At 37.2% G+C, this 14810-nt stretch overlaps 1 protein-coding gene across 1 annotated transcript; it reads right to left on the reverse strand.

Moving 5' to 3' along the window:
- Nucleotides 1–468: 468 nt before the first annotated feature.
- On the reverse strand, nt 469–8630 carry LOC113766940 (putative E3 ubiquitin-protein ligase RING1a). Its single transcript, XM_027311096.1, has 10 exons — nt 8300–8630; nt 8124–8163; nt 7016–7074; nt 5446–5527; nt 5186–5306; nt 5048–5089; nt 1972–2487; nt 1680–1787; nt 1064–1279; nt 469–917 (listed from the first exon to the last, which is right to left on the reverse strand). The coding sequence occupies exons 1-10, from the start codon at nt 8538–8540 to the stop codon at nt 861–863; spliced, it is 1482 nt and encodes a 493-aa protein (XP_027166897.1). The 5' UTR covers nt 8541–8630; the 3' UTR covers nt 469–860.
- Between the last annotated feature and the right edge of the window lie 6180 nt (nt 8631–14810).

Genomic DNA, 14810 nt, shown 5'->3' on the forward strand with positions numbered 1-14810 from the left:
TACTTTGGAGGAACAAAGTCCCATCTGGGGCAGTTTGAGAGAAAAACTTTTACTGGAGAGCTTTTTGACTTTTGGAGAACGAAATGAATCTTTCATAATAATATCTTTCCTGATTGCCTTGTTTGAATTGCATTTTTTTGGATTTTTGTAGAAAAATTACTGTAGCGATTTGATGTGTGTGAGGAAAAAAGATAATAGGGAAATATGATCACGGAAAACGATGCAATTTTTCGGCGAAAAATGGCTGTCCAAATGGGGTATTGTTTGAATGTTGTACTAAATGCACTAGAACGAACCCTGGACACAATAGAACCCCCACTTACCAGCTAAACTAACAAGACAAATCTCTGTTCCAGGCTGGCTGAATTTGCATGTTTTTGTCTACAGCAAATTTCAAAATGATAAGCAGTACAACTCACTTGCGTGTGAGAGAGAGAGAGAGAGAATGTGTGTAAGCCCCTTCTTATAAGCAGAAACCAGCACAAATGAGGTCTCTAGCTAACAGATCAAAGGCCATGATCTGGGTCAAGAATCAAGTCACACCACGATGAAAAGATACAGGATTTACACTACATACATAGGTGGATGTAACTATATAAATGTTTTCTGTGGTCATTGTTCAGCTTCATTAAAAGGAAAATTCTATCATCAAAACTACAAAATTTCTGCAAGAAACCTAAGATGATATGACACCAATAGTTGCACAAGTCTTTTGCAATAAACATGCATTTTTAAACCCTCCGGCCTGTTGGTCGATCTCTTGCCTTTAGTTTTGTTGCAACAAGTCTTTGCTGCAGTTGCAACGAGCCTTTAGTTTTTCACGAGAAGCAGCAGCCTCACACTTCATTGTTACCTTTTTCTCAAAGAGGAGAGGGTTGAATTTGCTGATTATCCTTTTTGTATTGGTAAGCTAGTATCTGAAACAGAAAAAGCACTTCGTTAAGGAGTAAAAATGGAATATAAAGAGAATGATCATGTGGCTTTTAAAATGGCTTATAGTACATGTCACCAAACAGAAGGCTCAGCAAGCACAATATCACATAGATTTTGAATTGTCACTTACCAAATATATGGTGTTTGTAGAGCAACGGAGCCCAGCTAGAGTTTCTTGGCCCTCTTGAATTTCCAAGCAAATGTTGGACCAATTAACCATTCGTGAAAGGGGATCCTGTCTATCAATCATGTGTGAATAATCAGCACTGGTTTTATCAACACCTGCCTCCTTAACTAACAGCATTTTAACATCTTCAGCTTCAAGTTTTGCTTCATCAGCAACGAGCTATGGTAACAAAATATTTCACAAAGGAATGAAGTTAGAAAACAACTAGAGAATATCTAATAACAGAAAGAAAAGAGAACTGTATAAAGAATCTGGCTCAGGGAATGGGCACCATCTTGAATTAGCTATTGACACTGTATAATACAAGAAATACATATTCCGAACACAAGATTTTGTGTCAAGATCCAACAAAAAAAAGTTCTGTAACCAAATAGTTTTAAATGAATGTCTACCATTGTTGAACAGTGGAAAGACAGATTTTAACAAATGAAGCCACAAGACCTTGTTATATCTTCTGAATTGATTAGACCCTTGTCTAATAGATAAAAGTCCAGTGGTTAACATTTTGGTGACTACATATGCATGTCACTGTGAGACAATCATGTAAGAAAACTGCAACCTTGCGGAGTTGATTGACGGAAGAGCTTGACGGCAAACAAAGCCAGGGCTTTTCTAAATTTGGTATCCTTTCCTTGTCCAGAGAAACTAATGCAAATGGGGTTTCTATCTGCAAAGAATAAATTTAGGACAGACAAGTGAAATTTGATGCCATGATCTACAGTATCACAAAATATGTAAATTAGAAGAACCATATACAGGAACTGTACTTGGACTGTTACATATAGATCTCATGTTGTTTCCAATGGATAAATAAATGATAGGTAGGACAATAGACCAATAGCTTGAAATACCATATAATCAATCTTAGAGGAGCTTTCCAGCTGTTCCATCAACTTGGACATTCGGCTGCCCCTGGTGCCTCTGCCAGCACTCCCACCTCCATGTCGAGTGTGGCTACGAGCACCACCTCTGCCCCAAGTCAGCATTTCTGGATTGTGCGCAACCCCAAGAGGATTAACTAAATTTTCTCTCACTGGCTCCACCAGATTTTTGAGATATTCACTATCAGGATTAGCAGCTGATGGGGAAGTTGGTGGAGGCTGAGTACTAGCCCGTCTCTTGGGCCTGCGGTTCTTGATTTCTATGTGAGATCTGTCAGACGTTGATGGATCTAAGTTTCCTTGAAGATCATTTTCCCTCTCACTAACATTATCAGACTCTATATCAGTTCTCTGATTGCTTCTTCTTCTTGAAGTTGCATTGCGACTGCGGGGTACTCTTAAGTCATCTCCATCTCTATATGTTCTACGCCTCTTATTTAATGCTTCTGACTGTCGTCTAGAAATTTCAGCAATTGATGCTTGAACCTGCCCAATCACGGTGGCAGCAAAATCATTCTCACTTACACATTGTACATATTTTTATGTATATATAAGTGCATTAACTTAAGGAAGAGAAAATTTTTCTGTCTTTCTTTCATGGATTCACCTTGGCTGCAAATGTACAATGTAGGACTTTTATCCATTCATCTTTTTCCTTTCTTTTCGTGCTTCTGACAACTGGTTTTTTTCATCAGCTATTACACATAATTTTAGGCTTTAAATGTTCAGGTGTGTAACTATATGCTCCACCAACCTAAACTAGCATTGAAGTACTAGTGTTCACAAATTTATGTTCCTAAAACTAAAAGTCTAGTATGTATACCCATGAATTCACTATGCATCTCACAAGTTTATGAAATTACTTCATTAGAAACCTTTGCATAGTTATGATAGCTATCGGAGTGAAAACTGTTGCCACAACAATCTATGAGATGCTATTCTGAAAAGGAGCATGAGAAAGAACAAAAGACTAGGGAAAACATCGAATAAAATTAATTCTGTTAATTGATATATCTCAGCTTTTTCTGGTAAAGCCATTGCAAAAAAGCATCGAATATTGGGTTTATTGTCCCCCTAAATCTCCCAACACTAAATATTCCCCCAAGTCTGCATTGAAGTGGTAGCACTGCTGTACCACCAAAATAGTTTAACATTTTGACATTTAGGTTTAACAAAATTCTTAATGCAGGCAAGTGTTTGATCCAGCCACAGAAGGACTCCTTTTAAATTACACAGTATGAGATCCTGTAGAAGAAAGAAACCTTTCAGTGGAGTACATTAATGATATATAACTTTTGTTTGAAAGACTAACTTTTGTAAAACAATTTTTTTGAATTTAATGAAGATGTAATGCATACAAAATGGATTTTTATTGTTAAGCTCCAAACACTTTTTGGGTCAGAAACAAAAGTAACCATTCCACTTCAGGGAACGAATTTGATATATAACGGGTACAATTGCTGATTGCATGTGTCATGTGCCAATTGTAATGGTTAAGGAAAACATTCCACTATATACATACATATATATACATACATACATATACATATACATACATATATATGTATGTATATCTCTATATGTATCAATGTATGTACATAGATATATACATACATACATGTATATGTACATGTATGTATACATACATATACACATATACACAGATATATACATACATATACACATATATACATAGACACACACATATTTTTGTATATGTATGTATATATATGTACATACATTGATACATATAGAGACACATACATATAGACATATATACACATACACACACACACATATATACATACATATATATACATATGTACATAGAAATACATACATATATGTATATCTCTGTATGTATGTATGTATATGTATCTATGTACATACATTGATACATATAGAGATATACATACATATATACATAGATATATACATAGATATACACATATATACATATACATATATACATATACATATATATATATGTATATGTATGTATATATATGTACATACATTGATACATATAGAGACACATACATATAGACATATACACACATACACACACACACACACATATATATATAAAGAGAGAGAGAGAGGAAAAAGAAGAGATGAGCATGAGTTGCTGTGATGAAGACTAAGATAAAAGAATCATGGATAGAAAAGGAACTTATTTCTCTATTCAGTGTATGGAAACAAAGAAGACTGCTCCACATCAATTTTAAATTCTACTTAGTGGACTTTTAATCACAAGACATCATAGAATTAACCATAGACAAAGAAAAGACACCGAAATTATGATTATAATTACTATTAACACCAAACAGGCAACTAAATTTGTCAAAAGAACATTAGATAGCATCCAGCAGTGAAGAAGGAGCTCATAATTAAACTGAAACTAAATGAGGCAGATTACTTGGACAAACTGGAAACAAATCACATATATAACAAAAATAATTTTTTATGAAAGATACAGGGAGAGCCTGATTCGCTAGCTCCATTATATTCTGCCCGGTTCTTTGTCCCCAAAATATACCTAACAATAAAACTGTACCTGGAGCCACTGAGGCCAACTTTTTGATTTCCAATATAATATATTTATCACACCAAGCAACAGAATTAGCATATAATACTAGTTAAACTTGGGTCAAGCTTTTAGCAAGCAGGTAAGAGGTAAGTGAAGCAGGTGAAGATAAAAGCAGCCAATTGTCAGGTAAAAATATATTACGTCCACTAACATGAAGCAAAAGCTTGGTAATGGACCTATATACTGAAACGACACTTGCAAGTTGCATATGATTTTTCTCATCAAGGTCTCTAAGAAAGGACTCTAATTACTTGAGGGTTAGGGTAGAAAACAAATGGTAATAGACCTTTCCTAGCTATCACTTCTGACTTAGGCATGAATAACAGGCCATAAGCATAGGTTAAGATGTATAAAAACTCGTAGAATGATCGACAAGAAGGAAAAGACAAACAGAAAAATACAAAAGTCAAGACAGATGCAAGCAAATATGAATCTCACTGGCATTGGCTTAATGACCTGCTTATTCAGTGCTTTTTCCTCTTCATGAAAGACATTTTCCTGGAAAGGACATCCACATAAAAGCCAATTATATACCTTGTTGAATTTAAAGTAAAGTTGTAATGCAAACCAAAAAACCAAAACAGAAAGAACTACCTCTAGTTCGTACTCTGCAAGGTCAGGATATATAGCTTCAATCAAGGCATCATAGTCTAGATCATCTCTCAAAGAACGTCTGCTGGAACAATGTATGCGGCAAGCAGGACATTCATTGTTCCTGCAAGAAAGAAATATTCATTACAGGTTTCCTTATACCATCTCAGAGCAACATTACTCATCCACGTTGAAAGTACCCAATAAATACATCAGATGCGCTGCAAAAAAATAAATGAGAGCAAATTATTTTCATTACATACCCTATTCGCATTGATTTGTCAATGCATTCTTGGCAAAACCGGTGCAGGCATCCCATAACAGTTCGAGTTTTCTTAATAATGCCTGTTATACATAAGTTGCAGAATAATTAGTCACAGAAAATAATCAATTCACCATGGACAATGAGCAAGAGACCAGAAGGCGAGTTTTTCTGCATGGATAACTATCTCTTGAACTGTAATTTTATATGAATCCAACGAATCATAGTTGCAGATGGTTTATTAAAAGGATCCATGAATCCATGAAATGATGCATGCGTGCACACACACAGACATAAGACACAGAGTCACAGAAAGAGAGAGAGAGAGAGAGAGAGAGAGAGAGAGAGGGGAGAGGGAGGGAGAGGTGTTCAATTTACTCGAATTCAGTAATTACTATGAAAATCTTTCTATAGTGCAAAGAAAGTCATTGCAAACCATGAAGTAAATAGTATCATGATAACACTTTCATCTTCAGTCAAAGAGGTTATCAGGATGTGAACAAATCTACAAGGCATGTCTGGTCATAGTCACAAAACCTATGCACGGCAACTACATGAAGAACTCAGACTTTATCTATCCTGTTACCAAATTTACATACATATGTTGAGCCATACAATTATAGTTGCAAGTTTAGTGTTAGGAGATACTCTAAGATCCATGCCTGGCTTTATGCAATTATTTTTGAAGGTTGATATGGTATGCCATGCTTGTGATGACATGATATAAGGAGATATGATCACCTCAGAAAATGAACAGCTAATTTCAAATAATGTTGAAAATGCATTGAGTATATAGAATTAACTTTTAGAAGAAATCCAGTTTCTAGAAAATTAAGTGACTAGAATGCATATATTCTATGACTGTAGGTGCATTTTCTAGAAAATTGAAGATCATGCATCAATTCTAGGACCATAACTAATTGTAAAACATAGAAGAGAAGCAGCTGGAGATTCAGCAGGCCTGAATTCTTATGTATTAAATCACTCACACCTAATTATACACAATCTACTGAACATTGAATGTCACCTCATTGGGAATCTTCATGTTGTTAAGGCACCAAAAGCATACCCAGGTGCTATTAATGTGCAACATTACTTCATCTATCTTAATGTACATGAGAACTGACTCATAACTTGGTGCAGTTAGCTATAATAACAGACACATGACAATTTGCAAACATCTGCGCAGAAACACATAAGGTGACACATCAGCAGATCATGGCCACTACGTCAAAACTTAAAATAACGATATTGGACGCAATCCCTATACACAACAAAATCATATACCAATGCTAAGAATTAGAAGTTCAATAGGAACCAAAAAAAATGTAAAACTCAGAGATTATGTTAATATCAACATGTCTGCAGCTCCAGTCCAATAAATTATTACATGAGATTATAGGAAAAAATTAATAACTTGAAAAACAAAATACCTAGACAGATTGCACATTCTACATCTTTATGAGCTTGAAACATTTGAGCGAAAAAAAGTCTCTCATTGTAATCCTAGCAAAAAATTGAACGTAGTAAATAATTTACAGAATGATGAGGAAGAAAAACAACAAAAGTACCTAGGCATATGGGACACTGCACATTGGTACGAAGTGCACCCCGTACTACGGCGATAATTCTGCAAAATCCACAAAATGTGAAGTTAGTACTGATGCCACTCTTCAAGCAACTAAACACAGAAAACATATCCGTGACCAACCCTTTTATCACCAATGACACTTATAAGGTAGAAAAATCTAATTCTAGTAACCAATTATACAGAAACTGCTCATCTACAGCAAGAAGGCATATCACATAACAAACTAGCCAAAGTAAATATGGGCTATAATATCAATATAGCACTAGAGAGACAAGGAATTAGAAAAAAAAAATTCCATATAAAGCTTAGCTGTAGTGTGCGCCATGCATGCTTGAACAAATGAAGGAGAACAAAGATTGCACTGCATGTCTCATCCAATTAAAAATGGTAGCAACGTTAAGGCAATAGAGATGATATGGTGTGGGCACTTTAACCTTATACAGAAACAAAGACATTTTGTGCAAACAACCTAGTTAGCGAATTCTGATAGACTGCAAAGCCAGCAATTATACAACAGATTTTACCAAATAATAAGAATAGCTACTCACACATCTACTATTTTAAAGAATAGAACATCATAATGATGCATAAGCCTTACATTGATTGAATATGGAAAGATAAACACCATAGTTTACACCTTTATGAACTTCAAAAGCACATGCTACATAATTCACAAAATCATATTCTTCTTCAGAGTATAGAAAACCGCTGACAAATGAAATCAATACGCATCAAAAAGCAACATTCAGAGACTGTTTAGGCATCGACTCAAGCACCTTGAATGCACGAACACTGCCCGAATCAACTTACCCCCAAGCAAATTTTACATCAGACGTTCATGAACATGTGGTGATTCGATAAAAAAATTTTGCGTACGGAACAACTCAAAATGCCTAACACATGCGTAAGCCTCGAATTAATGCACGTAATATTCAAAATCGCCTCAACATCTATCAAAACAAAGTAATTATATGTATCAAAACAAATTCCTACCACCAGATAAGTTCCACATGCATGGATACATACATACATGCAAAACTGACAATCACATACATGAATTGATAAACAAATAAAAGAAGAGTCCTTACTCGTCAAATTCTTCCGGGTCAGTTCCACTTCCACCAGAATCTGAATAATTTTGACGAATTCAACAATTAAATTAGTCAAAATCAACTCTTTACTACTGCGCATAACTAGCATCGAAAACCAATCCAAAAATCAATGCTAGCAAAATGGATTTCGAATTCGACGCCCATTTAGCTACCTTCATCTGGATTCGGCTGAACTGGTTGCTGATCATCAGGGGCCTCAGGTGGTGGCTGACCTTCAGCTTCTTGAACTGACTGCTGCTGCTGCTGCCGCAGCTGCGGTCCTTGATCAGCTGCCATCTTCGCCGGTTGATCACCTCCAATCCTCCGCGATTGTTTACGCCGTGGTCGGCTGGAATGAGGGGCAGAATGTTCCTCACCACCTTGAGGAATTGAAGTTCGTTTCTGTGCAGCCATTTTTGGGACTTTTTTTGTATTTTCCCTTTCTTCCCTCCTCTTATGGTTTCCTCTGGCAACTTCCAAACCACCCCCTCTTTAATGGATTGCGGAGATTATTTGGAAATAAATAAAGGGACTGAAGAAGACGATCGTTGCAGGCTATGGGGAGGATAATTGACTGAGGAGAGTGATGGAAGAGTTGCTGTCTTTTGCTTCTTTTTTATCCTCCTTTCTCCCTCTCGAAGTTGGAACTTGGAAGAACGCTCGTGATTAGAGAAATTAAAACAAAGGTAAAATTTCGATGTAGAAATTAAGCAGAAATTATGGCCTTTTCACAAATTAGTACAAAAGTTTCCCTTACTGTTGGAGTGTTAGAAATTTTCTCTTTATCTCCTAGTCAAAATCAAATTTTTGTGGATTTTTTTTTCACTTTTATTACTATGCATATTTAAATTGGTACAAGTTGTGTTGATCTAATAATTAAAAATAAAACTCTATAATTGAGAGGTTTTAGATTCAAATTTCTTGTCCCCTTTTGACTTTTTAAATCTTACCCCTTCACAAGATTTTATAGTCTCTTAAGTAGAAGTGTTTGAGTATGTGCGTGTTGATAAATTATTCATAATTCATGAGAATGTTGATTCCCAAACCTTTTTTCTTTTGGGAATTGTTACAAAATTTTTTTAATTCAATTTTTATGTGCTCAAATTAGAAATGAGAATCTTAAAAATTGAAAGCAAGGCTAATTGGCTGTCCTATGAAGTTGAAATTGTGTTTTCTATCTTATATATTGGTGTTGCAAAAATATGGTTGACAATTTTCTATGTGGAATTAAATAACTAAGATTCTATACTTGCTTACAATGTGCAATGTGCGTGTAGTGAGTTCAAAAAACTACATTGTACTTGAATAAAATAGAGATAATATGTGAGGACTCGAAAATCTATTATTTTAAAATCCCTAATTTTGGCTTAATTAATTATTTATTTGGATTTTTGTCACGAATAATATTTTCTAGCCTTATTAGACCTAAGTACATGGTTTTATAGTTTCGTTATATTTTTAAAGTGTCTCATTTCAAAAATTATTTTCTTAAAAGCTAGATTAGTGAAAAGTGAAAACGTGTCTAAAAACTTTAGCCAATTGGGAATACAATAAGCTCAAAAATTTGAGACATATACAATGGTCCTAAAATAAGTAAATTTAGGTTTAAATACTCATGTGATAGTTAGTGGTACGATCGTTATAAGAATTTCTCGAAGGTTTTACTTTATTGCGCCTAAATTGGAAATACGCGTTTTCACGCGCGCGCTTAATTGAGGGACTTTAGACAATTATTTTGGGACAATTAAGAATGAATAAAATTTATATAAATGTAAGTGTCTTAGAGGTTTAGTGCACTAGTGCAACAAATTTAAGAGAAATCGAGCACAAAACGCGCGCGTATGCGCACTATTTGCAATTGACTTTTACGCACCTAAACTATTAGACATTAAGCGTTCTTTGTACGCCAAAGGGTCAGACCAAACATTTCATTTCTCCAAGCTTCCATGGCCGGCTAGCAGACAGCAAAGGAACAACCGAAAACTCTCCAACATTTCCTCTACAAAACTCACTCAAATTACCACCAAATCTTCTCAAATTTTAGCACTACTTAGCCTAAGCCTTGGAGTTCATATCTAGCTAAAAAGGGGAGGCTTTTCACGGCTCACTTAGGAGCAAGGAGGGACTGAATTTCTGACTTGAACATCAACTAGAGTAAGTCATGATCAAGCCTACTAACTTCAATTTTTGGAAGTTCTAGTGTATCTTTTAGCTCTTAATTTCTTATGGGTTGTTGTTGTTGTTGAAAAAATGGAAGGTGGGCTCTATGAACTCCCACCTCTGTCTTGATGGCTGATATGGTGATTGATGCTGTTTATAGTGTTGGTTTAGTGTTTGAAATGGTGGATTTATGGAGTATAATTAGTAGAAACCTCAAGGAACTCATGGGATAGAAAAATTCTGATTCTGCCCCTGCCTTGTTCGGTTATTTTAAGGCCAAATTTTGATGATCTAATGGCTTGAATATGATGTTTATATGTTGTATTAGTTGTGTAAAAATTTTCATTGGAAAATATTGAGGTTTGGTTGGGCAAATGAATTTCTTTGTGAAGCTAGTCAAGCTGGAAAACTGTTTTCGTGTAGCTCTGTCCAGCGATAGTGTTTCGGCCGTAACTTTGTCCTCTGATGTCGACATCAAGTGCCGTCAGTGGCATTTGAAACTAGACATCCACACCTTTCCAACGGTATAAAATGCACGTTTTGGTTCCATGTGTGTGAGCCAAACCAATCGTTTTAAGAAGGCTGCCCTGTTTCTCTGTTCTGCTGGAATGATTTGATGATGTTGCAACTTTAGGCTTAATTTTGAGCCAGTTGCATGTTGAATCTTAAAACGATTTCTTCTGTGAAATTATAGCCCTATGAATGTATTTTCTAACAGTATCAACCATGCTCAAATCCAAGTTAAATTGAGTGAGTTATGATCAAAATACGGTGACTGCTTTGTTCTTGAAAACCCTTAGCTTTGGACAGATTAGATGTGAGACTTGTTGTGGTCTTACTAAATGAATTCCTTGGTGCTAAACACCTACCAAATGTACCATGTATGCTCCTTAGACTTTTCTTGTACAAATGAACCATGTTTGGAGGTTTTCCTTAACCGAATGTTTGGAAACGGAGAGAAAGGGAGCTAAAGGCAGTTTTGCCTTAGTAATTTCAAAACTTTGGTTGATTGGTTAACCACCTTCCCGAAGGTATTTTTCCACGAAATTTGATAGAGAGATACCCTTCATATAGGAGTACTATACTGAAAATTTTGGTACCAATCCAAGTCCGTTTCGACACTTAACTAAAGGTCCAAAGTCGGAAACCCAAATCTGGAAATTGTTCAACAGTCTTGAATTTTTCCCAACTTTGAGCTACCATATCTTGGTGCTCGAAACTCCGATTCTCGATCTGCTTGTTCTGTCCTAAACCTTACTTGCACCTCTAATTGAGCTATAAATTTCAAGGGCTGGTTTGCAACGAGTGAATTCTGCCGAATTTCCAAAGTTAGCAAAAAACCAACCCCGGCTCAATCCTGGGTGATCAGGAACAGCAACTTGAAACTCATTTTTGAATACCTTCCATTTAGATTCATGGAATAGTGTCTTCTAAGAACTTTTAGTACTTTCAAAGACGATTCCAACGGTACCAATTTTATCAATTTTTGACTAGTAGAAAAGAAGTTATGATTTTTCAAAAATTTTACCAAAAATCAAAAATTCTGGAATTTCAAAAGAAATCCGCGCGGGAAGCATTTTTCTAGAATCCGGCCAGTTTCTGGCCGGATAGGCGGCCGGATTGTAGTTGGGGATTTGAAAAAAAAATGAGGATGGCTACTGCCTTCAATCCGGCCAAGAATCCGACCGGATATCCGGCCAGATTCCGGCCGGATTGTGACGTGGCCAGTCCACTTTTAACTTCGGTCGTTCGTTTTGAGATTTATTCGCACGTACTCGTTTCCATCTAATGATTTCAAGAATAATAATCCGATATTACTCGAGTCTCGTACCTTTTTGCGAATCCAACTTTAAAGACAAATTCAAACGAAATTTCCAAAATATTTCCAGACCACATTTGTGTTCGATCTTCTCGTCTCTTAGGGACCTATAGTAATGGTCTTCTATTCGATGTTCTGGCACGCAGGAGAACCCCCAAGAGGACCCTACCGTGGAAGTTTGAACACTCAATCCAACCTACTTGCTTGCGTAACTTGGTGAGTGTCAAGTGTTTGACTACTTGAATTCAATAGACTTGATTACATGCTTAGCCTACTTGATTTTTTTTAAAATGGAGTCGAGTGTGTACTTTATCGCACTCGTTCTCATTTGAAAACAAATGACTCATGCTTAACATGATTTACCTGATTTACATGACTTGAAATACCTGCTTAGATCCGTCAAATGCTTGAATACATGACATGGTATGCTATGGCTGCATACGTCGTTGGAGTGAATCTCCTCGACACTTACATGATACATGGGGGACGCCCAAACTCATAGGCCGACCTTGGAACTCGAGCCGGCATGGGCCTGGTCGGGAATCTTGGTGAGCCATGAGAATTACATGATAAGTTTGATCTATTTGAGAGATCTTGCTTGGCATACTCGTGGAGTATAGCCTTCTAAATGTCGTGCGGGCCCGAAGAGGTATATAGTGGACGGATGAGAAGTAAGTGGTGAACTACGGATATGAAATATCAACCCGGTTGACGGAGAGTCATCGTGGGGAGGTATACGAATGACATCGGTAAAATGTGGAACTTAGCTCCTTAGAGCTACCATATTCTTGAATTCTTTTTGGTTACATTTTGTTGGCATTATTAATTACTTGTAATTTATTACTTGAATTGTCACTTGGGCTTGTTACCTGAGTTATGTGCCTGCATGTGTGTTTTTGGCTTCACGAGCGTTTTACTCACCCTGTAGATTTGTTTTCCTTAACAGGATTGAACTTGGCGAGATATCGAAGAAACCTTCCTGATATGCTTTTGTTTAGGGTTTCTATTACTTTTGACTATGTCTTGGCTTTTGGGTTGTATTTTTGGAATCCGAATGTAACTTTTGGGGCATGATGTATATTTGGGGATTTATGATGGTTGTTGAACACCCGATGTGGGGGTTGGATAACGGATGACTTTTATTAAACTTGAACGCTTCCGCATTTATTGTATCTAAGTTATTGACCGTATTGTGTGGTCCGGTAATAAGTTTGAATGGAATTGCTTGAGTCCTGGCGAGAGTTAGGCAGGCGTCCCGCGGATACCCTCTGGTTCGCCTTAGGGAGAAGTGGGGGCGTCATAGTTGGTATCAGAGCACTAGGTTAGAGATCTATATGGGGGACATATTAGATACTCTACCCTTAAGACTCGATATGGGATGACTTAATCAAACCTAAAATGATACTCGGGGCGAACTAGCAACTAAGTTAGTTTTACCTAGAATGATACTGGGAGACGAATTAGTGATTAGGTAAGCATGCATTACAGGATATCCGAACTAGATAGCGATTTAAATTTCTAACCCGAAAAGTGCTATTATTTTGCAGGGATGAAAAACGGAAATGGACTTCCGGCAGCTGACGGGAATGGCCATGCGAATGGTCATATAGCGCCCTCCTTGGCCTATCTACTATCGAGCTTTGGCTGGGGGAGCTCGAGTACGCTACTCCCCATCTAACAGATATCCCCGATGTACGTGTAGGGTTACTTTTGCCTACCCGAACCACCTTGTACTTGCTCTGGACGACGAGCGTCGTCAGTTAGTGGATCTTAATAGGGATCTTCAGGCAGAGGTGGACGAGATTAGACAGATGGTTAGTGCTCAGGGTGAGCGGATTGCCGAACTCGAGGAGGTGATCGAGGGTGAGGTGGCCACATCTGCTGTGGTCCGTGATGAGCTTCAGAGTACTAGGGCTCAACTTACTAGGTTGAGGGAGGAGGTCCGTAGTAGGGCTTCCGATATCGTAGCCGATGCCACTAGGCTAGTGGAGAATGCGATGGAGGTAGCTCCTAGTCCTGAGAAGGAGGATCCAAAAGAGGATCCTGAGGAGGAGGTTCCTCCTGATAGTCCTACTGTGGACTAGGTCTAGGCAGTTTGATCACTCTTTTAACTCTTTTGACTAGTATAACTAGAATTAGCAGGGGTGATGCTAAGTGCTGAGGCCATTATATTTTGCATGACTGTGTGGCTTATTTTTGGAAGCACTTGCTTTACTTTAGTCTTCTGTGACTAAAAGTACTCTTGTGGCACCTGTGTGCTATATTTTTGTGACTACCCCATGACTTGCTAATTGTATGAAATTGATATGCTAATTAATGTAAATTATTTTAATTCCAATGTCTTCTTGATTGGTTCCTGCTTTCTATTTTGCATCGCATAATTTATTTATTTCTTGCACTAGGCATGCCTAGGTCATGGAAGGACTAAGAGGTGGTCGAAACCGTGGTTGAAGCCGTGGTCGAGGTCGTGGGCGAGGGACTAGACAGGCCCAACCTCAAAAAGGTGACCAGGGATCGGCAACTGCACCGATCCAAGGTCAGGAAAATATTGAGGGTAATCAAGTGGCTACTGTCATTAATAGGATGACTGATATACTAGAGCGCCTAACTGATAGACAAGACCCTGGACCATTTAACCAACCTGGGGGTCAAGAAAGAGGAGAGGATAGAGCCTTAGAGAGATTCTTGAAATTTAACCCGCCTAA

This window comes from Coffea eugenioides, chromosome 3 (assembly GCF_003713205.1).
Source record: "Coffea eugenioides isolate CCC68of chromosome 3, Ceug_1.0, whole genome shotgun sequence".
Classification (NCBI taxonomy): domain Eukaryota; kingdom Viridiplantae; phylum Streptophyta; class Magnoliopsida; order Gentianales; family Rubiaceae; genus Coffea; species Coffea eugenioides.

Excerpts from the sequence above, each read along its gene's own strand:
- LOC113766940 (XM_027311096.1), bottom strand. The coding sequence starts at position 8,540 with ATGGCTGCACAGAAACGAACTTCAATTCCTCAAGGTGGTGAGGAACAT. Across the intron at positions 8,164-8,299 it reads TCAGCCGAATCCAGATGAAG|ATTCTGGTGGAAGTGGAACT; the intron begins GTAGCTAAATGG and ends AAAATTATTCAG. Across the intron at positions 5,528-7,015 it reads GCAGTGTCCCATATGCCTAG|GCATTATTAAGAAAACTCGA; the intron begins GTACTTTTGTTG and ends TATGTATAACAG.